The 27,924-nt window shown below is 39.0% G+C and overlaps 1 protein-coding gene across 1 annotated transcript in view; it reads left to right on the top strand.

Annotated features, from left to right (window-relative positions):
- PRIM2 (DNA primase subunit 2) overlaps positions 1-27,924 on the top strand; it is a 93,282-nt gene that overhangs the window by 25,077 nt on the left and 40,281 nt on the right. Inside the window, exon 7 of the mRNA XM_087915969.1 lies at positions 75-212. Coding sequence (XP_087772095.1) covers positions 75-212 — 138 coding nt within the window. The remainder of the gene's footprint in view (positions 1-74; positions 213-27,924) is intronic.

Raw genomic sequence — 27,924 nt, 5'->3', positions numbered from 1 at the left:
ATAGCATTTTATATAATTAATTGAAATAAAATTGTAGTCTATTCTTTTATAGATCATACTTTTTTTTTAAACAGGTCCCTTTCTGTGATGCTGCAGATTTAGTTCGTGTAAGAAAAGTTTACTTGCTTGGTGGATATGCCTATGTTCCTCAACAGGAGTTTGTTACTATTGTCCTCAACAGTTATAGAACCAAACTATCAAAAGCTCTGGCAGTATGTATTTTTTTCTTCTTCCTAATTTTCTGTGTTCTCTGCCTTGTTTTCTGTTTACAGGTATCAGCTTTGTATACTGTCAGGAAAAGACTGATTTCAGTTGGGTAGATTTAGCTTACAGCATTGATGTATTTTAAGCTTAGAAATTATAGTCATGTGAAAAAGTTGTACTGTATTGTGGGATCCTTAATGCTCTCTGAATTGGGTTATTTTCTTGCAGGTGTTTTATTATCCAACTAGGTAACATCATCAGTGCTAGAAGCGGGTAGGGTTTGCTCTCTGTTTATATACTAATGGCATTCTCTGTCCACATTGCTGCAGTATTCTTGGTATTTCTTTGATTAGGCTGTTGATTGTTTGTCTATTGTCAATCCTGAAAATAATCTCTGTTTATCTGGGTATTGATTGCTGGCAAGGAGCAGTTTTGGTCTTTTTGTTTTCTTTTTTCTTTTTTTATTGTCTCTTGAATGGTATGTGGGTGTTGCTTATCTCTGTGTATCTGTTGATGACTGATTGGTCTGAAAGCTTCGTTGGCATTTTTGGACTTAGCTGGGTCTAGGATGCTCACAATTTCCCAGTTGAAATTAAGGTTAAATCTGTCTCTGTGTTGTGCAATTAAGAAGTACAGGTAGTCTTCGACTTAAAACAGTTCTTTTAGTGACCATTTGAGTTATATCGGTATTGAAAAAAGTGACTTATGACCATTTTACACACTTACAACCATTGCAGCATTCTCATCAAAATTCAAACACTTGGCAACTGACTTATATTTATGATGGTTACAGTGTCCTGGGGTCATGTGATCCCCTTTGGTGACCTTCTGACAAGCAAAGTCAATGAGGAAGTCAAATTCACTTAACAACCGAACTTTAACTTAACAACTGCAGTGATTCACTTAACTACTGTGTCAAGAGAGGTTGTAAAATAGGGCAAAACTAACTTAACAAATGTTTTGTTTAGCAGCAGAAATTTTGGGCTCAATTGTGGTCGTAAGTTGAAGACTCTCTATACTGATCATAACTCATAGCTCGTTGGTGTTCTTTCCTATTGGCTCTATTCCCTTCCATATATAGAGCAACTGGTTTAGGATGATCTGTGCCCAATTGATATTTTTAGCGTGGGTCCGTGCACAATACAAAATGACATTGTTTTCATCCAGGTAGGAGGAGTGAAGGTGTGGAGAGAAGAGCAGGGAAAAAGCCATTGGTAGTGGAGTGGAAATGGGAAAGGAAGGTGCTGGGGAGATAGAGGTTATTGGGATAGACTGGACTGGGAGCTGCTGAGGGAAGAAAAGGCAACAACACACTGGTTTTACTCACTCTCCAGATCTGATGTCATCCAAATCCTGGAATATTCAAAGCATTCCAACTCTCAATTGTTGTAAACCATGGAAGAACCCCCAAACACTGATTTAGAAGAACTTCTGGAACAGAACGGTTTCTTCCATGTTGAACGCAACACATTTTTTTCCATTTTTGTGCATGCTTATAATAAACTCTTTATTCTTATTATACACCACTTCCATTTTACTGTACACTCTATAATTAGAGCCCTTCTGTTAAATGGTAGCCTCCATACTCACGCTCATTTTTTATGACAACTTTTTTTAATGCCAACCGGTTCATTTTTGTTCTGGCCATCTTTGTAAAACTTTGAAATGAAAGTATAAAAACTGTGCTGGTATCTTGAACCTGAAGTATTATTATTAAGCACCCTATTATTCTTGCTGATGGAATAAATTTTTGTCATTGGGAAATGATCTATCCTTCCTAAACTCTTAATTAATATCTTTCTACTGTAATAAACTTTAGGTGGCCAGAATTATCGAATGAGAGAGCAAGTTCGTTAAATTTGTATTTATTAATGAGATGAAGAATGATATGAATAGGGCCCAATCCTACAACCATCCTGTCAGTTAAATGCCAGGCAGTATTAGGTTGGATACACATCTTTTCTCGGTCATGGGCTTTATGGCATATGAGATTCCCTTACTGTTTCGTTTTCTGAATAGGACAAAGCTGTGTTCTTTTAAAACTAGAGGTGGAAGGCGGTATGAAGCAAGAGCTTTTTGTGCTGAGTTAGGAAAATAAGTAGAGAGTATCTTCAGCCCAATTGCTCTGATAAAGTGACTAAGATTACTGTATACCACAAAGCCATGAAAGGCCCATGGACAAAAAAACAACCCAGAGAACTTTATTATAGTACAGTATTAAAGTAACTTCTAAGGAACAGATAACTGCTCTAATTAGAGATTGTGTTGTTTTAATATCTGTTGTCTTTATACTTTAGAAGCCTTGTTCTCTCTTATTCTTTCTTCTCTGTGCATGTAGGGCATTATGTGTAATTTTAGATTAAGTTCAAGGTTTATTTTTCTACTTTTTAATTTCTTGGGAGCTGACATTTAAGATGAAAGCCATCGTTCTCCCATGGTCATTAATTATCGTGGATGAACAGTGTCTTATGGTCTACTGGGAACATTGTATCGATTTTTGTAAATTGGGCTTCCTATATTATATTTCTTCAGTTCCTGTTTTAAAAAATAAAGTTTGATTTTTACCTCTTGCCAGATTTATTTGTTCCCTACTGGAAGAGAAAGCCCTGGAACCCCTAATCACATTCTAAGCTACAAGTCCAGGTGATTTTCTAGAAGATGGGTGGTACAACAGAATTACCAAGATGTTACACTAGGATAGGAGACAGGTCCTGGATGTGTAGAGGACTTCTGGGGGAGGAAGTACCATTCCTTTGGTGGGAATTATTATTATTTTATCTTGTCTTTATTTGTTAGTTCAAGGAAACATACGTAATGCTCCCTATATTCTGCACAACAACCACCCTGGGAAGTGTATGTTGTGAGAGAGTAAGTCACACAAAACCAGCTTTCTTGCCTAAAGGAGGAGGAGTAGAACTCATTGTGTTCTGATTTGTAGACCAGCACCTTAACCACTACATTAAATTGGCTCTGATTCAAAAGGTGTTATGATTTTAATTAACAGATCTTCTAAATAGTTTATTGAAAATGTAGGAAAGGCTGCATTTTAATCCTTGCCAAAGGGTTAATCTTTCTTGGATTCATCTCATATTCCTGAGAAAAAGTATGCATTTCCCCCCTAACATCTGTATATTAAGTGTGTTACATTACATGTCTCAATTTAATTTAGTGCTATTTAGTCTTCTTTTAATCCACTCCAGTTGGAATATACTTTCCTTTTCTTTGCACGTAGGAATTCTTTTTGGCTAGATTATTTCCTGATGCCATTTGATATTCTAAAATTAAAGTATGTCATATGAATGCCAATACAATTCATGCTTTTATGAAGCTTATTGCTTTATGTGATTCAAATGTGAATACAGTCAAGAACCACTTATAGACTGGGTGTTTGCTAAGTGATAAGAATTTTATTAAACAGATGGAACCAGAAATGGCAGAAGGCTCCCCCCCAAGCAGAAATTCAGTTATGCCATCTCTGATAATGCCCAATTATAACATACATATAAATAGAAATAACTGTTAGCTAAAGTTAATTTTTTAGGGAGGCTTTATCTCTTAACTGATACAGGTTTTTGATGCCTGTTAGGTATGAATTTTAAAAGCTGCATATTTTCTCACTAAGGGGCTTCTGGGAAAAGGGAAAGAAATCAAATAAGACCCTGATTTCCACACTTAAATAAATTAAACAATTTAATATTGTGCCATTTATTCAGGAAACAAATGACATTTTCTTTGGGAGTCAAGATTTATTAATTAAGGTTTTTGTTTTGAATTTAATTCTAAGTTGTATAATACTGAAATAGGTTGGACTTGATGTCATTGAATCACAGAAATAATCTAGAATTACAAGTACAAGAATTTGAACCTTATGCTATGTTCTAATTTCTAATTTCTTAGGTAAAAGATAAATTGCCAATCTGTGAGGATTCCTGTGAAATAGGCATGAGCAAAAAAAATATTTTCCCCCCTTTTCAGCCCATTTACTCGTCTTTCATACATTTGTTTTATAATTTTATCCTCAATCCTTCTGGCTATATGAACAAATCACCTCAATGTAATCCTTTCATATTGGCCACTTGCTTTTCTATTCAATCCACGTTTATTTAGCACCTGTTAATTCCTGACTCTTTCCCCCCTTGTTTTAACACACAAGCTGTTTTAAGAAGCCCATTCCTACTGCATTCAACTATTACAGGTAGTCTTTGAATTACGACCATTTAACACTGCCCCTTCTTTACCATCACAGGGCTGTAAGGATAGGTGAGGTTGTGGCACACACCAAATACTATTTGTTTCTAAATTAGAAAATATCACCTAAGGATATGGCTTAGAAAATGGGTTTTTTTGGGGGGGGGGGGACATTATAAATAAATCCCCATTGGGAACAATGGGAAAATATTTTTACATTATTTTAGATAATTTAGATTATTAGCATCTATAGTGAACCCCCCCCCCCACCCCAGCCCTGTCTACCATAATAGAAAGAACAGAGGTATTTTGAGTTTCTGAATATAAATTCCAGGTTACTGCAGAATATTCTCTGGATGACAAAAGAGAACATTCAATGAACATTCTTCTGAATTTTATTTTCTGTTAGTACATCATCTCTGTGCAGCTTCCTGGTTGTTTCAGTTTTTTTTTTAAATGGCCCTGGCTTGTTTCATATAGGCTCTGGGTTTTTTTTTAATAGTTTGCCTGCCAAGTGTAAGAGCATCTACTGTATATCGTTCTTGCTGATGTTTTTCCTTGCAGATTGGAGTGGCTTTGTCTACAGGCAGAAATTGTGGGGGTGGGTGGGTGGTGGAGGAGCGAAAAGGAAGCTACCAGTTCTTAATTGCATGAATAGCATTAACAGTAGAAGGAAAGCTGAGATCAAGCTTAGGGTAGACATTGTTAGGAATATAAGTCACCTAACAGCTATTTGGGTTGGAAATACATAAACCAGGATAGACATTTTAATACTGTATCTTTAAGAGAGTCCTGGAGGTGTAATTGGGTGTGGTTTCTCAAACAGCCATAAGATGGAGCCAGAAACCCGGGTTGTCTTAGTCTTAGTCTCAGAAGAAGTCTCAGTGAGTCTCTTTTTCCTTCTGTTGGAGAGTATTGCCGTTCCTCCATTTTTCCCAATTGACTGATATTCTTGGATTTGCTGTAAGTCTGATACTGAGCTGTTTTTTGATACTGGACTTTGTTATTGGATTATCCCTGGACTAAAAATTGACTGATCTTACCTGTGAATGACTTTGGACTGATTGTTTTGAACTTTGCTTAAACCTTTCTGGAAGTAAAAACCTACATTTACTGTACAGTGTATCTGTGTGCTGTGCGTGTATTATTCAAACACTTCTCTCAATACTTCTCTCCCTGTGTGCGCTCATTCTCCTAACGGGGAATTACCTCAACATTGGTTATGGGCCCAGGCCATACCATGCTCAGATAACTGAGAGTTGGTGTGAATACACAGTACTGTATACAGACAGCTGTTTACTGTTTAATTGTGGGTTACTATCCTGGTAAGGATGGCACAAGACACTTCAGCAAGTCTATCACTGATAACCCGGTTGGATGGAACAAACTATGTTTCATGGTCTATGAAGTGCAGTCTACATCTGCGTAGAGAAGGTTTATGGAATGTAGTTCAAGACCCACCGGATGTAAATGCTTGGGATCCAAATAATGAGGATGATGCCAAGAAGCTTGCTGACTTTAAACAGAACAACGAACGAGCTCTTTGTATAATTGGACTAACACTGAGTGACCAGCAGCCAGTCCATATTTGTGGAGAAGAGTCTGCTGCTAAGTGTTAGGAGAATTTGAAGAGGATTTATGTTTGTGACAGTGTAGGTACACACATACATCTTACACGTAAACTGTTTAGAGCATGTCTTCTGAAAGGTGGAGATATGTTAGCTCATTTAAACTTCATGAAAAGAACTTTTCAAGAGCTACATGACAAAGAACTGATATTTTCAGAGCTGCATCAAGTTTACATCATTCTTTCCTCATTGGATGAAAGTTATGATGATTATGTATCTTCACTGGAAGTCCTGCCCAGAGATAAACTGACATTGACTGACATAACTGGAAGGTTGTTAGACGAAGCAAGAAGATGGCTGGATAGGGACCAACTGAGGAAGAAACAACCACAGAGAAGATTTATGTTCAACTGCCTATACTGTTAGGAAATGTTTTTCTTGTGGGGCTAGGGGATATATAGCTAGATTCTGTAAGAGGAAACAACAGAATACTGGCAAACACCAGAAGGCTAAGAAGAATGTTAGTTTAGCTATGTCTAGCAATTCAACTGTAAACCATGATTTGTGGGTTGTTGATAGTGGAGCATCGCAATGCATTACTAAAGACAGAAAAAGGTTTATAAAGATGTCCATGAGTAAACAACATGTATTTGCCAACAACATTGGCAAATGGGTGGAAGATTAAAGCATCAGGTGAAGGTACTGCATATTCTTGTATAAATGAGCATTTAACTATGTCACATGTACCTAAACTAAAATTTAATTTGCTATCAGTAAGGGCTTTAGTTAATCTTGGTTATGTAGTAACCTTTAGGGGAGATAACTGTATAATAGAGAAAGAGTAAAAGTGTTCCTGCTACTTTAAAGAATGATTTATATGTAATACATGATGATCAGTTGAAGATGGCTAACTCAGTTTATAACAATGTTAAGCCACATGATGAATGTATACATTTACTTCATAGACGTCTAGGGCATATTAATTTCAAAATCCTCAAACAAATTGTTGAATTGTCAAAGGGAGTAAAATTGAAACCCTGTAGCAAGTATTTAAACTGTAATGCTTGTAGCCAGGAGAAAAGTAAGGTTACTCCTGCAAACAGAGTAAATGGGTTTAAGACCAAAGAACCTTTAGAGCAGGGGTCCCCAACCACCAGTCCCCGCACTGGTACCAGTCCGTGGAACAATTTCTACCGGGCCGCCGGTTTGCTGGGCGCTGCCATCTTGTTTTGATGAAAAAGTGCTTCCAGTGAGCTTTTCCGGGTAGAAAGCGGCGTTTGGGTGCTGAAAGAATCCTCACACCTTAGTTTCATCGGGGGGAGGCAGCTTCGAACAAAACTAAGGCGTGAGGATTCTTTCAGCACGCATGGCAAGGCGAGCCGAGCGACCGTCCTGAAGCCGTCCCGAAGCCCATCGACACAGGTACAAAGGAGGAGTTGAACGTGGCGGGGAGAAGCGGGGGACGGCTGGCTGGCCGGTCGCTTGGCTCGCCTTGCCATGCATGCTGATGCCGGTACCGGGCCGCAGATGATTTTGTGATGCCAGTACCGGGCCACGGCACAAAAAAGGTTGGGGGCCACTGCTTTAGGGGTTGTGTTTGCTGACATAATTGGTCCTAAGCAACCTAGTTTAGGAGGTGCCTGTTATATTTTGAGTATTATGGACCATTACTTACGATACGGTTTCTGCTATCTTATGAAAAACAAAACAGAAACATTCCAACATTTCTTTAACTGGCTAAGGTTTGCTGAGAGAAAAATGAAAAGTAATTACTTTAGTTACTGATAATGGGACTGAGTTTGTTAACAAAAGATTCCAAACAATGTTGAAATTGTCTGATGTTGAGCATAAACGTTCTGCACCTTACAGACCACAACATAACTCCTTTGCAGAACGAAGAGGGCAAACATTACAAGCCATGGCTCGCACTATGTTATCTGATTCAGGTTTACCTGAAACACTGTGGGGTGAAGGCATAATGTGTAGCAACCATGTGTTAAACAATGTAGTTAATACAACAACTGGAGAATTACCATTCCTAACAGGGAATTACCTCAACAGACACGCCCAGTAAAATTAAAGGAAGAGTTTAAGAAGTGGTATATTACTTCTGCAAAATTAGTCACCCCTATGGGTGCAAATTCATACATGACCTTCACATTGCTTATCTGCAGAATGAAGAGTGGTACAAGCTGCTAGAAGTCAGCTACTCTTAGGAACTCTTAACTTTGACTTAACAAAGGGTTTGTTTTGTTTTAAAGAAAACGGTAATTTACCTGATAGGCTAGCAGTTGTACAACTGTGAGCCATCTACTGTGTTTTAACTGCTTTCCTCATTCCCCATCCCTATTACATCCAGCCTAAATTAATAGCAGCAAAGTCAGGACTAGGCTAGACCTGCTAGGCTGGAAAAGGTCTAGAAAATTACAGTCCATTTACTTGTTACAAAACTATAGCCAAACCGCTGTGCTCAGAATAGTTGGAGCACTTAAAACAGCACCTCTCAAAACAGTGAAACTTTCTTTGATGTTTTAAATCACAACTCTTTATTCCATGTTCAGAAAACTTAACATGTCTGCTATGAGGTTAGAATATTGAGGTTGAAACATTTTGCACATGTCACGTATTTCTGTTCAAAAAGTCACGTTGTCCACATTGCTTTGCTTGACACGGAGTTGCTCCCAAACGCGACCAGATTGTATACAAAATCATCTTATTCTGATGGAGAAGATATTTGTTGCTAGGAAACATAAGAGCATTGAAACGGTTTCTTGGGTTCTTGCAAACCCTTTAGCAGTTTGATTCATCAACTTTGTACTTGAAAATTGTAGAAAACTTTCACACATTTTCACTTCAAAATGTTTTTCAATATGATGCCCAAATGCAAAAGGCATTTAGTATGGTATATTCCTTGCAATCTATAGTTGCCAAAGTATAAAATTCAATTTTACAAGTACATATTTTGATAAATGGATCCGAACTTGGATTTTATTAAAGACAGCTAAATTCATACAACTTTTTTTCAGAGTGAGGCCAGGACAAAATTTGTGTTCTGATTATACAATCTGCAATTGTATCATGTTGAAGATGATATATTAGAGAGATAATAGAGAAAGAATAAATCAGGTGCCCAAATAAATATGACAATGGTCAGCCATTTATTGGCAAGCTGTAGGATTGAGGATGAATATGTCTTTTACCTCTCAAATAGAAAGAAAAGTTTTAAAAGTAAGAAGCTGTTTCTTTCCCTACCTTGCTAAAAGTCATAGCTAGGCAAAAGAAATATTATTCCATCGCTTGACCTCATAATAATATATTATCCAGAACTTTGTAGGTGTTTTTGAACAAAAACAATCATTAACCTTCTGGTCTATACCAGTAGGCTATAAAAAAGATAGCCCAGCCATTGGTAGGTGTTAGGAATGATCGTCACCTAACAGTTGGGTTGGAAATATATAACCCAGGATAATAATTTAATACTGTATCTTTAAGAGAATGCTGTAATTGTGATTGGCTGAGGTTCCTCCAACAGCCATAAGATGGAGCCAGAAACTGGTTTCTTTCTTCTTGCATTTCCTGTTTTGCTGTATTGCCTGAACGTTGTTCTACTTTGATTGCTGTGAGTCTTGCAACTGTTAGCAAATTCCGTTTACTGAACTTTGTTCATGATACTTGACTTCATTTTTGGATTATCCCTGGACTGATGCTTATTGCTTTAACCGTGTATGATTTGGACTGTTTGTTGGACTTGGTTTACCCGTTTACTGGAAATAAAACCTACATTTTATTATTCAGTGTATCTGTATGCTGGTCGTGTGTTATTCAACATCACTCTCACTATGTTTCCCTGAGCTGTGGATCACAACTCTTGTTCATATTTCCAACAGAAATGTGAAGTGCCTTTATGCATTCTCCTCCACGCTGCTATGAGAGTTCAGGTCAGGGTTAGACTCCTCCTACATCATCAAGCTGAGTCTGCCAAGCTGATAAAGCCAGCCCTTGTTGCTAGGCACCCAGCTTTCGACTCAGCTCCTTGTCAAAGAGCAGGCGTGTCTCTGAGAGCTCTAGATAGTGATCAGCAGTGAGTATTTAATGACTTACAAGTGGAATTCTTCAGGCCTCACAGCACCTTCAGTGTCAGGCCCTGAATAAAATGGAGAAAGCACAGGCCCAATCTATCCTACCAGACTACGAGGAGGCCCATGCTTCCCTGAGGCCATCCAGAAAGAGGAGAATGGGCCCATTTAGCTAAGCAAGAAGCTGCAGCCAAGATTAAAGCCAAAGCCTTCGCTACAAAAAAGGCCTCAAAAATTCAACTCAAAGCTGAAAAGAGAAGACATGAGACTTTGGAAAGACAATTTGCTCGAAGCCTGGAGCAGATGCATGGGCGAAGCCGGTCGTCTCCTCAGTCTGGTGATTTTCAGGCCTGCCCACAAACTGTATCCAAGGCTGGAGAAACAGAACTTGGCTCCACTCATCATCTACAGATGGAGCTGATGAGGCCTCTTTTTCCTCAGGACTTAAGTAGAACTGGCCCCAGTTTTAGGCAGGCTGTCTGGGTTTCAGAAGGATCCAATCCTCATGATAATCTATCCCAGGGCAGCCATAGACAGAGGGCGGAGGCCACCTTTACCCGTACAGTTGCTGGCCTACACCCTGTGGAACCTCCTATAACTAAGAGGCCTGAGGATATTAGAGAAGTGGTTTCAGTGGCCATTAGACAGGGGTGTCATGGTCCCCTGTTGGAGACTGACTCCTAGGGAGAGGAAGAACAGCCAACAGTGAGTGGAAGTGTGGCTCTGCAGGGGTTGGAGGAGGCTGGGAAAGGGCACAGGCTGGCTGGGCAGTCAGAGGAGGACCCAAGCCCATCCCCTCTCCATCCTAGGGCCCGCAGGGAGGAGAGGATAAGGGAAAAACATGAACGGCATGGTCTACAGAGGAGGAAAGGGCCTTGATCCCCTTCATGGGCTGCCGCTGTGAGAACCATTTAAAAGGACGGACTGCGCATGAGCCAGTGCTGGAAACAAAGTGTGAAAATATTTCTAGTCTGTCCATTCTTACCTGAGTTTGGCATCCTTCCCAGTGTGCATTCAGATATCTGTGGATGTTTTCAAGCCCTTATCTTTCCTGTTTTCCTTAATTGCTTCAGTGTGCTTGTGTTGTTTTTTCTAGTTATAATTTATAGGTATTATTAGTTTGAATGGCATGTCCTCCTTTTTGCAACTGTTTGTGGGGGAGTTTTTTGTCCCTAATCAAGGATATTTGGAGCTTTAAAGCCAAGTTGAAGGAATTAAAGGGGCTTCACCTGTTTTTGTGCCTGTGTTTATTTTATATCCCACCCTGGGTCATCACAAGGGGATTGCTGAAGGATTTCAGCAACTCCTTCGTCCTACTGGGTTGGGTTCAGGGTTTTTCCCTTCTCCCTCAACAGGGAGCCCCACCTGAGAGGACCAGGTTGCCCAGACCCCCTGAGCAAAAGTTTCCTTCTGCTCATTTTGAATGGATGGACTATGAGGATAGGTGTTCCATGGATCCATCTGACCAGAGCTACTCCTCTGAGTCTGAGGAGGAGGAAGGGGAGGTTAGAGACTCCAATTTGTCAGAGGATGAAGGTTTGAGACCTGAGCAACCTACCTTTACAGGTCTTTTTAGACCTTCTTTGTTCCTTGTTGTAGGAGGAGGAATGAAACCCTGACCTGGACTCTCTTGCAGTGTGTATAGAAGGTTTTACCAATGCCCATTCTAAACAATTACTCTTGTGTCATATACCAACAGTATATAATTTATAAAAGCTGTCTTTAAGATGATAATATAGTATCATTTTCAGTTCTTTCAACCATATATTTTCCTTTGTTCTAATTCTGTATTATAACCAACATTTTAACTCACTTTATCATATGTTTATCTTTCGCTTGTTTTTCTTCTGTTTCGAATTTCAATAAAAGCTTATACTGTTTGGCAATCACACCATCATTTGTACACAATTCTGTTTCAAAATCTGTCCTTTGTCTACTTAACAAACCCTTTTTAAGTCCCAAGCAGAAGAATTATAGTGTCAATTGTTTATTAATATTTAAAACCTCTGAATCAGTATATGGATCTATTTGATTTCAAAATCCTCAGACAAAACAGTTTCAGAGTCTCTGGTGTTAGAGCTTCTAAGTTGAAAGGCTTAATATTTTTTCCTCACAGAATAATACTTTTTGTCAAGGATTGCACTCCCCGCTCCCCGCCCCAGACGCACTATTTACCTCTGTAAACACCATCTATCATTGTAGATTTTGCCAGTAAATTCTATGTTGAATTGAGAGTAGGGATGTGCAATTTTGTGCAGATGGTGTTCAATAATATTTGATCACCTGAAGTTTCAAACTGTGAAGAAGAAGGCTTTGTGTTTTGGCTTTAATATCTGAAAATTATGATTAATGAGGGTCTTGTCACTTAAGATTTGTTTCAGGTACTAAATTCTGAGTGTTAACCCAAAGTAATTCGCTGTAACATAAATGGATGGTTCTTATAATATGCATATACAAGGTTATAAGGTAATAACTTTGACACTGCAGTATAAAACATGATTAAAATGACTTTGTCCTCTGGATGCTTCATGCTGAAGTGCAATAGAGAAGTGCTTTCATTTTAGTATAATTTCATTTAATGTCTTCCTGTTATTGTGGTGCCATTTATTATTTTTTCTCTCCCCATTTCTGGTAGTAAAGAGCAGTTAAAATTTGTTAGGCCATGGTGGAAGTTCAAGGCAGAGGTTTTTTTTAAATTTCTAAACAATTTCAGTCACTGTACAAGGAAGTACATCAATATTACTCCTTGCAAGGCCATTGTATGAGATACAATGTGCTAAGTGCCCATGCTAAAACAAAGTCAAACTAGATAGAAGGGAGCCATTGAGCAGGCAATTGAAATGAACTACCAGTATACATAAGGAATACAGTACTGGTAATTTTTTACTTCCTTGAAGACTTTACTTCCACTTTGGAGTCCTTTGCCAAGTATTAGCTAGGTTTCAGATTAAGTTCTTGCTATGTGGATATCTAACTTCCTTCTCCTAGCTTTCTCCTATATACAAAGAATGGTTCAGGTAGGCTATTTCCAATACATTTTTGACAGAATTGGAACTGATTGGTCCCTCTAACGATTTGGAATTCCATGTTGATTCTGAGTTAAGTGTACAGTGTTATTATTCAAATTACTTCAGGTAGTCCCCAGCCAGTAGCAACACACAGCCAGATCTCAATAATTTAAAATAAAGAACTAAGTAGCACTGGACCTGAATAGTTGGCTAGAACAGTGGTTCTTAACCTTTTTGAAAGAATCGTCCCCTTGAGCCATTGAGGAAGTTATCATCGCCCCCCTCCCCCAACATAACCTCTCAATCACAACACAGGAAAATAATTCTTCAATTTATGCAAACACGTTTTTTGTTTTCTTTAAAATTGTCATCAGGACATATTGTTGCAAATAATTTGTTTCCAGTCCTTTTCCCATATCTCAACTGTGTGAAACATTCTGATGCCACCCATCACTTTACTCCCAAACTTTGTGGTACATGTATTTCATTATTATCTCATTTATTCAAGACACTTAAATGCATTGACCACTGAAAACAAAATTCAATTGCAAGAAAATGAAGTGCCTGAAAAAACAGTAACATTTAATGATTTAATTACAAGTGAATTTTAAGACGCAAAAAGAAATATAAAAAGGGCATAAGAACAAACCGCAATGCAGGAACTAAGAATTTCAAGATGAAAACTCTGAAACTAAATTAAGATTCGAGGAAAATGTATATTCATGCACACTGTAAAAAGGGTTAAAAAGGCACAAAGAAAACTTTACAGAAGGAAAGCAACAAAAATCAGAACGACAAATTTAATGACTAAACTGAAGAAAAATATATATATCTACACAAAAAGTTTACATGAAGAGCACAACAACAAAAATTGAAACCATAAAACTGAGAAACCAAAATATAATATTGAACTGGAGTGCACGCTAAAAAAAGTACAATACAAAGAGACACACAAAATGTTTTACAGAGCACAACAAGAATTTGAAAACGAAAACTCAAACTGGGACGTGAAATCCAATGCAAGCAAATATAACAATAATAGCTGAGACAATTATTAACGAAGAAAATGTATGTACACAAAAAGCAAAAAAAGAACATCAATGGCTGCGTTGTGCTTGGTGAGCTGATGCCAATTTCTTGATGTCTGGAACCATTTTTGTTAATCTCATTCTTAAACTTCCGCGCTCAGTGATCTTCAACATGTTCCTTGACTTAGAAAGTATCTGTTGGACGGCGCTGAATCCCCTCTCCACTAAGTAAGTGGAAGGAAAGGCTAAAAGAAGCAACTTAACTTCCTCCCACAATATTGGGTAAGTGTTCCTCATTTTCACCCCAAAAGCTTTGTAGCCATAACTCTGAAAATGTGATTAGGCTTCACAGTCGTATTTCAGATGTCATTGGTTCTTGCAGTTTGGGATGAGGTTGTGCAAAGTCTGCTGTGAAAGGATTTAGCACCCAAGTGGGCACTTCTAGATTTATTAGATCATAGAATCTGATTTCCATATCTTCTTTTAGTTGCTTCAAGTGGCAGCAAAAAAATCCAAATCTTCTGCTTGGAGTTGACGTTCATTACCAAGGCTTGGGAACTGATATAGTTCCTGGCGACTCATATTGCTTGCAAGGAAGTCCAATTTGGAAATAAATGAGCTGATTACTCCTTTGGCCTTAAGAAAATTGATTTTGTCTCCTTGCAGCTTTATGTTCACTTCATTCAGCTTGTCAAAAACATCAGCGAGATAAGCTACATCCAGACGTTGAAGTTTAAGAGAACTGCTTAGACTGGGATCAATGGATTTAAGAAATTCAACAATTGTGTCAAAAAGTTCGTGGAATCACCACGAACACTTTCCTTTTGAAAGCCACCTTACTTTGGTGTGCAAAAGGAGACATATTTAAGGCTTGTACTGTAGATGACATTCTGAAATCAGTAAAGTAAGCCAGGTGAAGGCAGTGGAAAACTATTTACATATGCTTAGTTAGCAAACTATCTTGTCTGCATGCTCTGTAAGAATTTTGTCTGAGACAGTTATAAAGCTTAGGAACAGAAATTGTAGCAGCAGGTATAGCTGTATATTGTATTCAGAAATATAAATACTTTTTGTGAAAATATTACTTATGATTGTGTATACCGGGGTCACCAAACTTGGCAACTTTAAGACTTGTGGACTTCAACTCCTAGCATTCCTCAGCCAGCTTTGCTGGCTGGAGAATTCTCGGAGTTGAAGTCCACAAGTCTTAAAGTTGCCAAGTTTGGAGACCTCTGGTGTATACAGTTGTAGCTAATTGAGTGCATTATTAGTTTGATAAGGGTATATGAATTTGATTTAAGCTTGTCTCAAGGACAATTGATTGTAGCATAACACTATAACATTAGGATGGAAGCTACCATGCATGTTCTGAAGTGGAAGATTATCTTTCTGATTAAGCAAATGAAATACCTGTTTTGATCACTGGCATTATGGGAATTGCAAACACTGAACTATTTGCATTGCTTGATGGCAACTCAAGTTTGCTTACTTCTGGAGTTGCCAGTAAATTCTCATGCTTAACAAATGCAAACTGGGTGGTAACAAGGGTAGAATTAGTTTCTTGTTCATCTATTTTTCCAGATTGCAAAGATGTTAAATGGATTCTGTAATTCTAAAAGTGGATTTTTTATGTATCAGATAAGATATGTAGGAAATCCTCAATGTACAACAGTTTGTTTAGTGACTATTCAAAGTTATAACAGCACTGAAAAAAGTGACCTACAATCATTTTTCACACTTATGACTGTTGCGACATCCCCATGGTCACATGATCAAAATTGGTAACTGACATGTATTTATGACAATTGCAGTGTCCTGGGGTCCTGATGAGCAAATGAGGAAGCCATATTCACTTAACAATCTTGTTACTAACTTAAAAAATTACAATGATTCACTTAACGATTGTGGTAAGAAAAGTCATAAAATGGGGCAAAACTCACTTAACAAATGTCTTGCTTAACAGCAGAAATTTTGGGCTCAACAATAGTCATAAGTTGAGGACTTATATATTTGGGTTTCTAAGCTTTGCCAAAGATTCTTATTGCCTTTAGGTGTACCCTTATATATAGTTAAAGGAAAAATAAGTACGATAGGGTGGTTTAGATATTTTGTTAGACTGTAGACAACAGTGGCAATTTAAAAGAAGTTGTTAACAAATATGTTTCTTGGAACTGTTACATAAACAAGCCATCTGTCACATACAATCTATATTAATTCTAATGGTTTCATTTCAGTCAACCATTTGTTTTTAACTGGTGGAAATGTTCACAGATGGCAAGCTGTTAAAGAACAAAGTGGATTTACCACACAATTCTTTTTAGAAGGGCTATCATTGATTTAGCTATAACATTACATTGGTTCTATTTCAAAAACTGAGCTTAACATTAAGCTTCTAATGACTTTCTGAAGTAAAATAACTGAAAATGACTGTAGCATGTTGTAGTCGTTGGGCTGGTTGATTATGATGCAATGTCAATTGTAATAAACTAGAGACTTCAAAACTTCTTTAACACACATGGAACTGAAGGAATTATAGAGATTACTTGGCTATTTCCCTTAGCAAGGCAGGTGAAAATAAAATAAATACTATTTTAGAATATTTCTAAAGAATCTTCATTTTGATATTAAAATATGATTTGGAATTTTTGTGAAACTAATTTAAGAAAGATAATAAAGCTAAAAATAGTACACAGTTAGAATGTGCTGGCGTAGTAATATGTTTATAAAGAGTGGATAATCTTTTTTTACAAAAAACCCCCACAGTTGTTTTTAATGTTTTACCTGATAAACATGAAAAGAATAACTCATTGTTTAGGTATTTTTATACCATGGTTTCAGATTTTGTTTTGTAATTAAAAGTACATAGTGCATACCAAGAAGTCATTGGGAACCACAAATCAATGAGATATATAGTCTTGCAAAAAAAAATTGACAAAATCATTAAGACTTGTATGACAAGGTTACTATCAAATATTTTTTCTCAGAATAGAACAATATACAAAACTTTTATATAAAATTTCAATTTCTTAAAATGTTGCCCTTTTATATAAGGACCTTGATTCTTTTAGTATAAGATTGGAAGATATGGAGAGACCTGGTCCATAGAATCACCAAAAGTTGGACCTGACTGAATGGATAACATTATCATCATCTTGATTCTTTGCTTTTTAATAGTATTTCATTTAGAAATAATTATCTGAATTTTGAGATCTAAGAATTGTATCCAATTGTATCCATGGTGTCACTTTCCTTCCACCCAATTCAATTTTGGAAGTTGGGAGGCGCTCCAGAGTTGGCTATGGAGATTTTGGCAGAGATGATATGAAATTTTATTGGCTAAGCAGAAGTCCACTTGTATGGTATCATATATAATTTTTCAATTGCTCTGAATAATTAAAGTCAGAGAGGCTTACTCCAACTCATTATATAAATATTTTGCAGAAAACAGTGTTATTGAAAGATTTCAGGTTCTTTGAACTTACAATAGTTGGCACCTAAAGATGTTTTTTAGAGATGATTATCATTCTAATAGTTTATTAGAATGTTTTATCGCAGATTTATACTGATATTAAAGATTGATACTTATGTGTTTGTGATGCTCCCTTTTCCTGTTCAATTTACAGCCTTTGTTCAATCTGTAATATGTGCGGATTTAATTTCCATTTTCTCATTGTTATAATGATTACTAATTGCCTGAGTTTATGCAGCATATGTGTTGATTAAAATATACAAAACAGGCTTCCCCTTACTATTTCCTTAATCTTTTGACTTATGTTTCTTAGGTTCCGTTAGTAATGTACTTCTGGCATACAGAATTTATTTAAATGGCTGATCAATAACACTAAAAGTGCATAAGTACCTAATACCTAAAATAATCTAGCTGGTTATATTATAAAATATTATTTTCTATTTTTCTGTAGTCTTGATATATGCAAGCTCATTGATTGTATAGTTGATGCCTCTTGAGATCTTTGAGCAACAGATACCTCAGACCCTTATGAATCCTCTCAAGCTTTATGACTTTTTAGGTGAGATTCTTTTAAGGTGCTATTCATGATTTTAGTGTGTTGTATTTTTATTTCGTTTATCATTGATTTTTATATGTGATTGCCTGAAGCTGTAAAGGAATTCTTACAGTCTCTTTTTCTTAATAGTTGATTTAAAATTTGTAATTCTGGTCTAACTACCCACCACCCAGGGATGGGCTGCTACTGGTTCGGCCCTGCACTTACCTGGCATCCAAAACAGGCCATATGAGGATTCCTGGGAAGGGAGGGGCGGGACAGGGCCAGCCAGGGTTGGGATTTGCCGGTGCGCTGAACCAGTCATTAAAAATGATAAAATTAGCAACCGGTTCTCCCGATTTGATTGCCAGGTAAGTGCAGGCCCTGCGCGGAAGCTCAGGGAGGGTGAAAAATGGGCCTCCTGGAGGCTCCAGAAGGCCGGAAACGGACCTGTTTCCTGCCTCCAGAGGGCCTCCAGAACCTGGGGAGGCCGTTTTCACCCTCCTGAAGGCTCGGGGAAAACCTCCAGAGCCCAGGACAAAAACACCCCCCTGCCATGGTGCAGGAGCTGACTAGGCCACGCCTACCATGACCACACCCACCCAGCAACTGGGCAGAAAACTGGTTGCTAAAATTTTTGAAGCCCACCCCTGCCCCCACCCCTTAAAAGGAAAGGAGCTGATTTATCTAGTTATGTTCACATAAAATACAAGAGCCAGAAGATGGCCCTGTACATTTTAATTCCATTTTTACTCTCTCCTCACTTTCTTCTTGCCAGTAAAGCACACAGGCTGTGGGATTCCTGTCCCTCTCATATGTTGGGGTTAGCAGGGAAGGCATTAGGTAAAGGCATTGAATAGAATCTTAGAACATAGATGATTATAATAAGCACCAAGTGGCTATACAGGTAGTCCTCGATAAATGACCACAATTGAGCCCAAAGTTTCTGTTGCCAAGGAAGACAGTTCTTAAGCAAGTTGTGCCCCATTTTTCAACCTTTCTTGTCACAGCTGTTAAGTGGATCACTGCAGTTAAATTATGGTAGTAACACAATTGTTATGTGAATTTGACATTTCCATTGTCAGAAGATCACATGACCCCAGGACACTGCAAGTGTCATCAATATGAGCTAGTTGCAAAGCACCTGAATTTTGATCACATAACCATGGAGATAATACAATGGTTGTAAATGTGAAAAATGGCTATAAATCACTTTTTCAGTGCTGCTGTAACTTCAAACAGTCACTAAATGTAAATCAAGGACTACCTATACTAAGACAGGGAGGCAAAGCAGGAAATATAAACCAAAAGGCTTCTGAGAGAAAAGGTCTTCACACGATGGGATTTATCCTGCCATGACGGTTGCAGTTGAAGGCAAAGGTCTTTATCAACAAAAATAAATGTTTTGCGCTTAATGTTGGAATTTACTTATACATGGAATAGCTAGCATGATTTTAGTTAGATGAACATGAACAAACCATCATTAAAATCCCGTAAGGTGGACACATCATAGGTCAGTAGGAAACTAGGTCCTTGGTTTGGAGTTTAGCTTACTTTGCATAATTATAATTATTAGCTGATATCATTGCTAAGCTGGATAGTATTCACCAGTCACCCATGCCTGACTTATATTCCTGACTGCAAAATTGTGAGGGGCATCTTTTTAGAACAGGCTGCAAGCTACAGCTAATAGAAGTGTTTTTTGGCTGATTGGTACAAATATTGTAATGTATTACATGCACATTAGAAAGTTGTACCCTGGATGTCACTTATTTTCCTGGCACAATTTCAGTTTCTGTTTTTGACCTTAAAAGCAAAAGTGGCTGATATTTAATTATGTTAGGCAGAGTGTATTTCAGTACGAGCTTGTCTGGATATTAAATCCTCTTAAAAATGCACTAACTTTTCAAGTTCTATTAGTCCAGCACACAGGAGAGCCTTTTATGGAAAATATGGAATGAGTGACCTTTCTGCTTTTAGGAAAGGATTTAAAACCTTGTTTTTAACCAGACCTTTTCATTTAATTGATGTGATTTTAACTGTTTTATACTTTCTTTTAATCAAAATTGTGTTTATAGCATTTAATTATTTTTTGCTAGTGGCTTCATTTGCATATAAAGTGATTTGTTTAATTTTGATTTAGCTTTATGTGTGAGACCAGCTATTACGGTTTCTAAATTATGCTCTGTGGCAAATGTTCTTGGTTTAGAGCATTTTTTTTCATATGGCCCTTAGGCTAAAACTGTGAACCACCTCAAGCGAATACTTCGTGCATTGTCCGACAGATGTTGGATATTGCTTTGTTTCCCTCAAAAATCTAAAATATCCCACAGTGCCCCAGTGAGCTTGTTGCAGCATCCTGGAGCACCACAGCACAATTTGGAAACATTGCTCTGTGACAGAACATCTTTTGCGAGTCAGGTTATTGAACCTATCATAAAAATAAATGAAACTTGTGGTTATTAAAAACTCACTGGGCCAAATGGAGTGGATGAAGCAGTGCTCAAGGATATAAAAATATATTTAAACCTACAGCTTTATGAACCTGTCTAGAACATGCCATAACAGTTTCTTTCTAAATAAATATGTGTAAGAATATGCTGGAAAACTTGAATGGACAGGAAATAGATTGTCGCGGGTTTTCAATAAAAACTTTATGTATGCAGCATTCCCCTTCATCTGCAATAACACCAGAGCATAAAGGCAATATGCTGGATCAGACCAAGGGCTTTATACATTACACAAACAAATTACTGGAAATTTCCCCAACACATATATACAATACATACATTACTTTGGCATCCAGACTATCCTCCGACTCTAGCTGGTGTACCTGGGACTGGAAAAGAAGTATATTGTTAAATATTACTTAAATTTTAAAATATGCTGGAAGAATTTCACTCTTGCATTCCAGGGGACCACTGGTGGATGCTACTAGATGTAATCTCTAAAGCCTATCTGGTCCATTCCCCCGCCAAGTAACCCTCCTCTTCTTTGTATTCTGCGGCACTGAGATACACAGCTTACCAATGACTGTTATAATGAATGACTTAATTTTCACACCAATGGCAAAAATAAAAATTGTGAAACAAACAAAAATGTATTAATATTTGTCACACTATATTACTTTGATATTTATTTTAAATTATCACTCTTTTGATGTTTAATTTAAAATATCTGTACTGAAGCAATGAAATTAAGAGGCAATTCCTATCTTGGTTGGACTACCACTCTTACTTTTTTGACGAGAGAAATGGCCTTAATGTATCCTTGCACATGAGATAAATTGCTTGCTGGCTCATAATAATTTTTTCTTGAACTTTATCAAGTGAGTTACCACTTTAGCCAGTCTCATAAGTTGCAGAGAAAGACAGAATTACATCTCTGATTTCCAAGTACATGTCTCCTTAATTTGTAGCTATAGCATTATTTCACTGAAGTTTCGAGTAAGGAATTCAACTAGCTTTTTGAAAATTTGAAACAACGCATTCATCTTTGTGCTGATTGCCAGACTGAACAGTCCTTTTGGTTCCTCAGAACCAGAGCATTCCAGCAAAGGCAACTTAATTGAGGGTTTTTGTTCATAATCCTTATCTGTTATGCTTCTCAAGATATTTTTATAATAATGTACACAACAATGTGAATATTAAGAGACTCACAAAATTTGTGGTGTCTTCTTTCTTGACCATAATCAGAAATGGCAAATGATGATAGATCCCTGGGAAGTCTGAGCTATCTATAAACAGTAAGAGAAATGTGTCTGATATGTATAAATCATATCTCTAATGAAAATTTTCATAGCAGTGTTTCCTAAGCAGAGCAATTCCCAGCCTTCACAGCAAAGAGCTGCGCTGGCTTTGGAATTCTCGGACTTCAAGTTAATAGATCTGGTATCTGCCCAGGTTGGAAAACACTGTTGCATGAGAACCTATCTGTTATGGGAGGAAAGCATTAGATGCTGTTAGGGAAAAGATAGATATTGTGTTTCTAATGTATTTTTCAATGCACCTTCTTGATTATTCTGAATCATATGAGCCCAAATTTAAAGTACTAATTTAAATACTATATTGTTAAATATTACTTTATATTTAAAGTATGGTGCAAAGTAATGGCAAGGAATGTTGGAAAGCAGGGTGACAGCTCCAAGCGAGGCAAAGATGAAAAATACATTACTATTTTTAGATAATAATGAATCTGAACTAACATCATACTTGAAAAATCTAAACCTTGATTAGAAAAAGTTCCATATCCTTTCTTTGAGGAAAAAATCGTTAAAGGTATTTGTTGGGTATATGGATACACCAACTAGGTTTGGGTGAATAAATGTATAAACCTAGGTTTAAGTGTTTGTAGCTTTAAGCACCAAACTGCAATGTAATTAGATAATTAAGGGTGCGGTTGCAAGCTGCAATAAAAGGCAGTGAGAGTAACGTAACACTTCCTGGTTACTGGTCTTCCTGGTTACTGATCCTGGTCACTGGTTTGGCTGGTCTCTCTGCCTGCTGCCTGCTGTTTACTCCTGTATGAGACGTTTGCTTGTTGGCTACTGTGCTGGATACCGTTTCTACTGAACACAAGGACTGTTTACTTGGTGAGCTGATATCCTGTGCATACTCAGCGTTGTCTTCAAGAGAAAGGTATCGGAAGGAGAAGATAAAGACATTGTACTGACTAGTTAATGGACTAGGTTACTGGATGGATATATTGGATAATGACATATGGACTGATTGACATTGCTTAAACTCTGAATGAATTAAACAACTATTTAAAACTGCAAACAGTTTTTGTCTCCAGTGTGTGTATACTCTTGGGCCCAGTCTCTCTCTCATTTGGCTGCCTGGCTTGACTGCTGCTGCACACTCTGCTTGGGGGTTTGTCCCCAATCACTAACAGTATTAAAAAACGGAGAGTTTTTTTAATGTCACATCTACTGAGATAATACGGTACTTTATTTACTAAAATAACACTACCATTGTATACTTTTAGAATATTGACAATGGATTTAGAACTGTAGTGTGGTTAACGAAAAATTATTCTATAATAAGATTCAGTATCTGTCTCTTTCCTTTTGTGTTCTTTTTGGTTTATTAGTAATCTGGCCATTATACATTCTGGTCTTTGAGTGTTGCTATTTCTGAGTTTTTAAAAAATGATACTGATTAAATGAATTGTAAACCAGGCATGCAATTGGTATCTTTTATCTGATATTTAATGGAAAGAAAATGTTAATTCAGGGTAATGAAAAAGACCTCCAAGTATTGTGGGTGAATAGACCATTAGGTTAATTAAAATGAGGATACGAATCACTGCTATAGTGGAACTATCATTTTGAGGGAGACAGTTTCATTTAGTGGCTGAATAGTGAAATTCAGGATGCCTCCCTCCTGAGCTGGATTCACGACATACAAGACCAAGATAAGTGGCAAGGGCAATTCAAATTTCTATTCATTTACTTTTACCTGCCTACCATTACTTGTCAGTCTTGACTGCTTGTCACATAAAGGTGAAGATTTATTCAGCCTTATTTAAATCTATTAAATGCAAATTGTGTTACTTCACTGTCCATCACACAGGCAGTTTCAGAACAAAATGTGTTCGTTGTGACAAACTGCATACAAGGAATTCCTGAACCTATTTTAATTATTATACTTGCAGGTTCCATCTCTCTTGATGGAAGCTTTTTTTTATTTTAAGACTACAGTAAAGACATTTGTGGAATAGAACATACTGAATCTTTATCTAATTATTGCTCACATTTCTAAACCTACTTACATTTGCTACATATGAAGAGGAAATAATATGTATTCTGTTATGCTTAAAATAATGATTAGTTTTGGTACTTGGGCTAGAAACAACGAGATAAAATTGTTAAATTTCAAAATAAGACATTGTGCATTAATAACTGTTTACTTTCTTTGAAATGACAGCTTGTTATCTTGGTTTAGCAAGAATCTTCCTATTTATCCTTGCTTCCTAAAATAAAATATGCTTTGCATCAATGTATTTTGAACTCTCTAACATTTAAAACTTTTTTCTTGGCTTGAAAATTCTATTTGTCAAATATTTGAAGTTTTTTTTTTAAACCCAAGAGTAAATGACATTGCCCTTGCAGATTTTTAGATATGTATGTTTCCATCAACGGCACATTGTTGATATCAAGAAAGCAAAGTAGGTTCAGATTGGGTTGATATTTAAATAGAGACTATTTTGGCATACCAAACGCGGAGACAACAGTATTGTTGCCATGACAGAAACATATATATGTTCCCACATAGCCTGAAAGCAGGAGTTTATTTCAGAGTTCTTCTTTGAGTGACCTCCTATTTTATTTTTCTGCATGATACCCATGGCATTGGTTTTTGTGTGTGTGTGTGTGTGTGTGTGTGTGTGTGTGCGCGCGCGCGCTATTTTTCAGGGTTTTTTGTGTGGGTTTTTTGGCTTTTAAAATATCTAAGATTCTATTCATTTACTTCCCTGCTCCTGACCGAATTTACTCTGGTCTTGGGTCTTTTACAATATTTTGTATTTTTATTAATATTTTTTATTTTATTATATTTTTTGTTGTGCACATATAATTTTTTACACTCGATGGACTTCGGCAACTGCAAGTTCCCCTTTAGATTGCTGTGACACAAAGCTGTTGTTTTAGTATAGACTATTAAAATTACAGTAATAGTCCCATGGAAAGCATGACAGGAAAAGCTTTTCAAATGCATTTGGTGTGAACAAAGCATCTGTGCTTGAAGTTTTTGAGGTAGCTACGTCCCCCAGGGCCTTGGTACAGTTGCTTGAGAGCTTTTTCTAGGTGTTTCTGTTAAGTTTGGGCAATGAGAGGCTGAACCAGAGCATGAGTGCAACAATACTTTATTATAACAATAAAGGGCTGACCGTGCTTGCCACGCCTGGAACTGGCTCGCAGCAATCAGCAACTGGTTGGACCCCGCAGCCTGCTTTTATAGCTGGCTGCTGGGGAGAACCAACCAATGAGGAAAGGGGGAAGAACGCCCACACAAAGTGAGTGGACCTGAGTGAGAACTCCTAGAGTTCTCAGGACATAACACCCCTTCCCCCCAGATGCGAACATGCATAGTCTTTGAGGTAGGCAGGAGGTTTATGTTGGCGCCCGGAACGGCGTAGCTCTGGAACGTCGTCTGTCCGTCCGGGGTCTGCCTGGGAAGGCAGAGTCGGCAAAGTGTCACCAGTGTGCCCCTCGGTTCGGGCCTGCCCGGGGCTCGTAGGGTTGATCACTGGGGATGTGCTCCCGTAGACTGGATCGGGCTGGTCAACTGTCTGGGCGCCGCTGTCTGTGTTCGGGCTTTCGGAACCGGCTGTAGGTGTGAACTGATCGCCGGGCGTGATGTGGATGTGAGGCTGAGGATGAAGCCTCCCCTCGTCTTGTGCCTCTGGGTCCCTGCTGGCGATGGTGCTGAGGCGTCTACGCAGTTGGTCTATGTGCCTTCTCCAGACGCGGCCATCCTCCAGTCTGACCCGATACGACCGCGGCCCGGTGATAGCTACGATCTCGCCCGGGATCCACAGGGGGTCTCCAGCGAAGTTCCTCGCGAAAACTGGCTCCTGTAAGATAAAATGTCTAACCCCCGATGTGGAAGCGAGGGGAGAGTCAGGGCAGTATTGTGGGTGTAGTCTGTCCAATACAGTCCTCAGACGCCTGCCCATCAGGAGCTCAGCTGGGGACTTATTGGTGACTGAACAAGGAGTTGAGTGCTGGCTCATCAGGAACCGCGAGAGTTTGTGGTGCCAGTCATCCTTGTTGAACCTTGCCAGGGCTTCTTTAGTGGTCCTGATGGCCCTTTCAGCCAATCCGTTACTGGCAGGATGAAATGGGGCTGTGAAAATGTGGCGGATACCCAGGTTGGCAGCGAAACGGCTGAACTCAGTCGATGCGAACTGTGGGCCATTGTCGGAGACAATGGAGTCGGGTAGCCCGTGCGTTACGAACAGGCGTGTTAACACGTTGGTGATTGCTAGTGTGGTGGTCGTGGATAGCTGTGCTACGTCAATCCATTTGGAATAGGCGTCCACGACCACTAGGAACATCTTCCCATGCAGAGGGCCGGCCAGGTCGATGTGAATTCTGGACCAAGGAGCGCTGGCGCTTTCCCATCTAGTAGGGGTGGCAATGGGGGAGCAGGACGGGATTCCTGGCAAATGCTGCAGGAACTTACCCAATTGACAATGTCCTCGTCTAGACCCGGCCACCACACGTAGCTGCGTGCTTCGCCTTCATTCTCACGATGCCAGGATGTCCCTCGTGCAACGCTTCCAGAACTCGGGTGCACGCAGTGAGGCCGGGATGACCACTCGAGTGCCCCATAGTAGACAGCTCTGCAGACTGGACAACTCCTGCATGCGAGTCTTAAAGGTGTGAATTTGTTATCAACATTGCCACCCGGCCACCCCCTCCTCACCCAGTCGAGCACCTGGGCGGCGTTTGGTCTGCCTTGGTTTTAGCAGCAACGTCCAGGGCAGTGATGGGTAGGTCCAACTGGGTGATCTCGAAAATAGCGTGGACAGGAGCAGGGTCTTCAGCCGGGGCCAGCAAGGGGCAGCGACTGAGTGCGTCAGCGTGGGACAGTGTTTTACCCGGGCGGTGTATAAGTCTGTAGGAGTAGGCTGCTAGGAAGAGAGTCCACCTTGTCATCCTAGGGGAGAGGACTTGAGGGGTCTGCTTGTCCCCGGCTAGTAGGCCCAGGAGGGGTTTGTGGTCCGTGACCAGCTCGAAAAAATGGCCAAAGAGGAATTCGTGAAATTTTTCACGGCTGCAACAGCTGCTAGGGCTTCCTTATCGATCTGGCTGTAATTGCGCTCCGTTGCAGAGAGCGTCCTTGAGAAAAAGGCGATGGGAGCCTCGGCGCCATTGGGAAGCCTGTGACTTAGTACCGCCCCAATTCCAAAAGGGAGGCGTCTGCTGCCAGTACTAAAGGGAGGTTAGGGTCGAATTGAATAAGTACCGCCTCTGACGTGAGTAGTGATTTGACAGCGTGAAAAGCATGGTCTTCTTTGTGCCCCCAGTGCCACGGTGACTTTTTATCCAGTAATCTGTGTAGGGGTTCAGCTACTGATGCTTTATGGGGCAAAAGGATGCGTAAAAGTTCAATAGCCCCAAGAACGCCTGTAGTTCAGTTTTGGAGGTTGGAGTGGGTGCCTCGTGGATTGCCTTAACCTTGGACTCCAGGGGTGAATGCCAGAGGCGTCAATTTTATAACCCAGAAAGTCCACCTGTCTAGTGGCAATGGCACATTTTTTCTTTTTCAACTTGAGGCCATGCTGTCTGAACCTCTCTAACACAGCTCGAATTCTTTGGAAGAGTTGGGGTCTGTCCCTGGCCGAGACTAAGATGTCGTCGAAGTAGGGTACTACACCAGGGAGGCCCTGCAAAATCCGCTCCATGAGGGATTGAAAAATACCCGGGCAACACTTACGCCAAATTGGAGACGCTTGCATCGGAAGGCACCCCTGTGAGTGACAATTGTCTGGAGTTCCGCTGTTTGGTTATCTACAGGGAACTGCTGATATGCTTGAGACATGTCCAATTTAGCAAAAATGCTGCCTGGTTCGAATGTGTGTAATAAGTGCTGGATGACGGGCACAGGATAAGCGCTAACTTGTAGAAATTTATTGATTGTCGTCTTGTAGTCCGAGCAAATTCTCAGGCTACCGTCTTTTTGAGGGTGTGACAATGGGCGTCTCCCACTTGGCGAAATCTGTTGGCTCAATGACCCCTTGTTTTAATAGTTTATCCAATTCCGCATCTAGTTTTGGCCCAATAGCAAATGGGACCCTACGCGGTTTTAGCCTGATTGGGACTGCTTGGGGTCAACTGAGAA

The sequence above is a fragment of the Pseudonaja textilis genome, chromosome 1 (assembly GCF_049901715.1).
Source record: "Pseudonaja textilis isolate UNSWEBS1 chromosome 1, rPseTex1.2, whole genome shotgun sequence".
NCBI lineage: Eukaryota > Metazoa > Chordata > Lepidosauria > Squamata > Elapidae > Pseudonaja > Pseudonaja textilis.
Note: the sequence above shows the minus strand (reverse complement) of the source record. Positions and strands in the feature narration are given on the sequence as shown.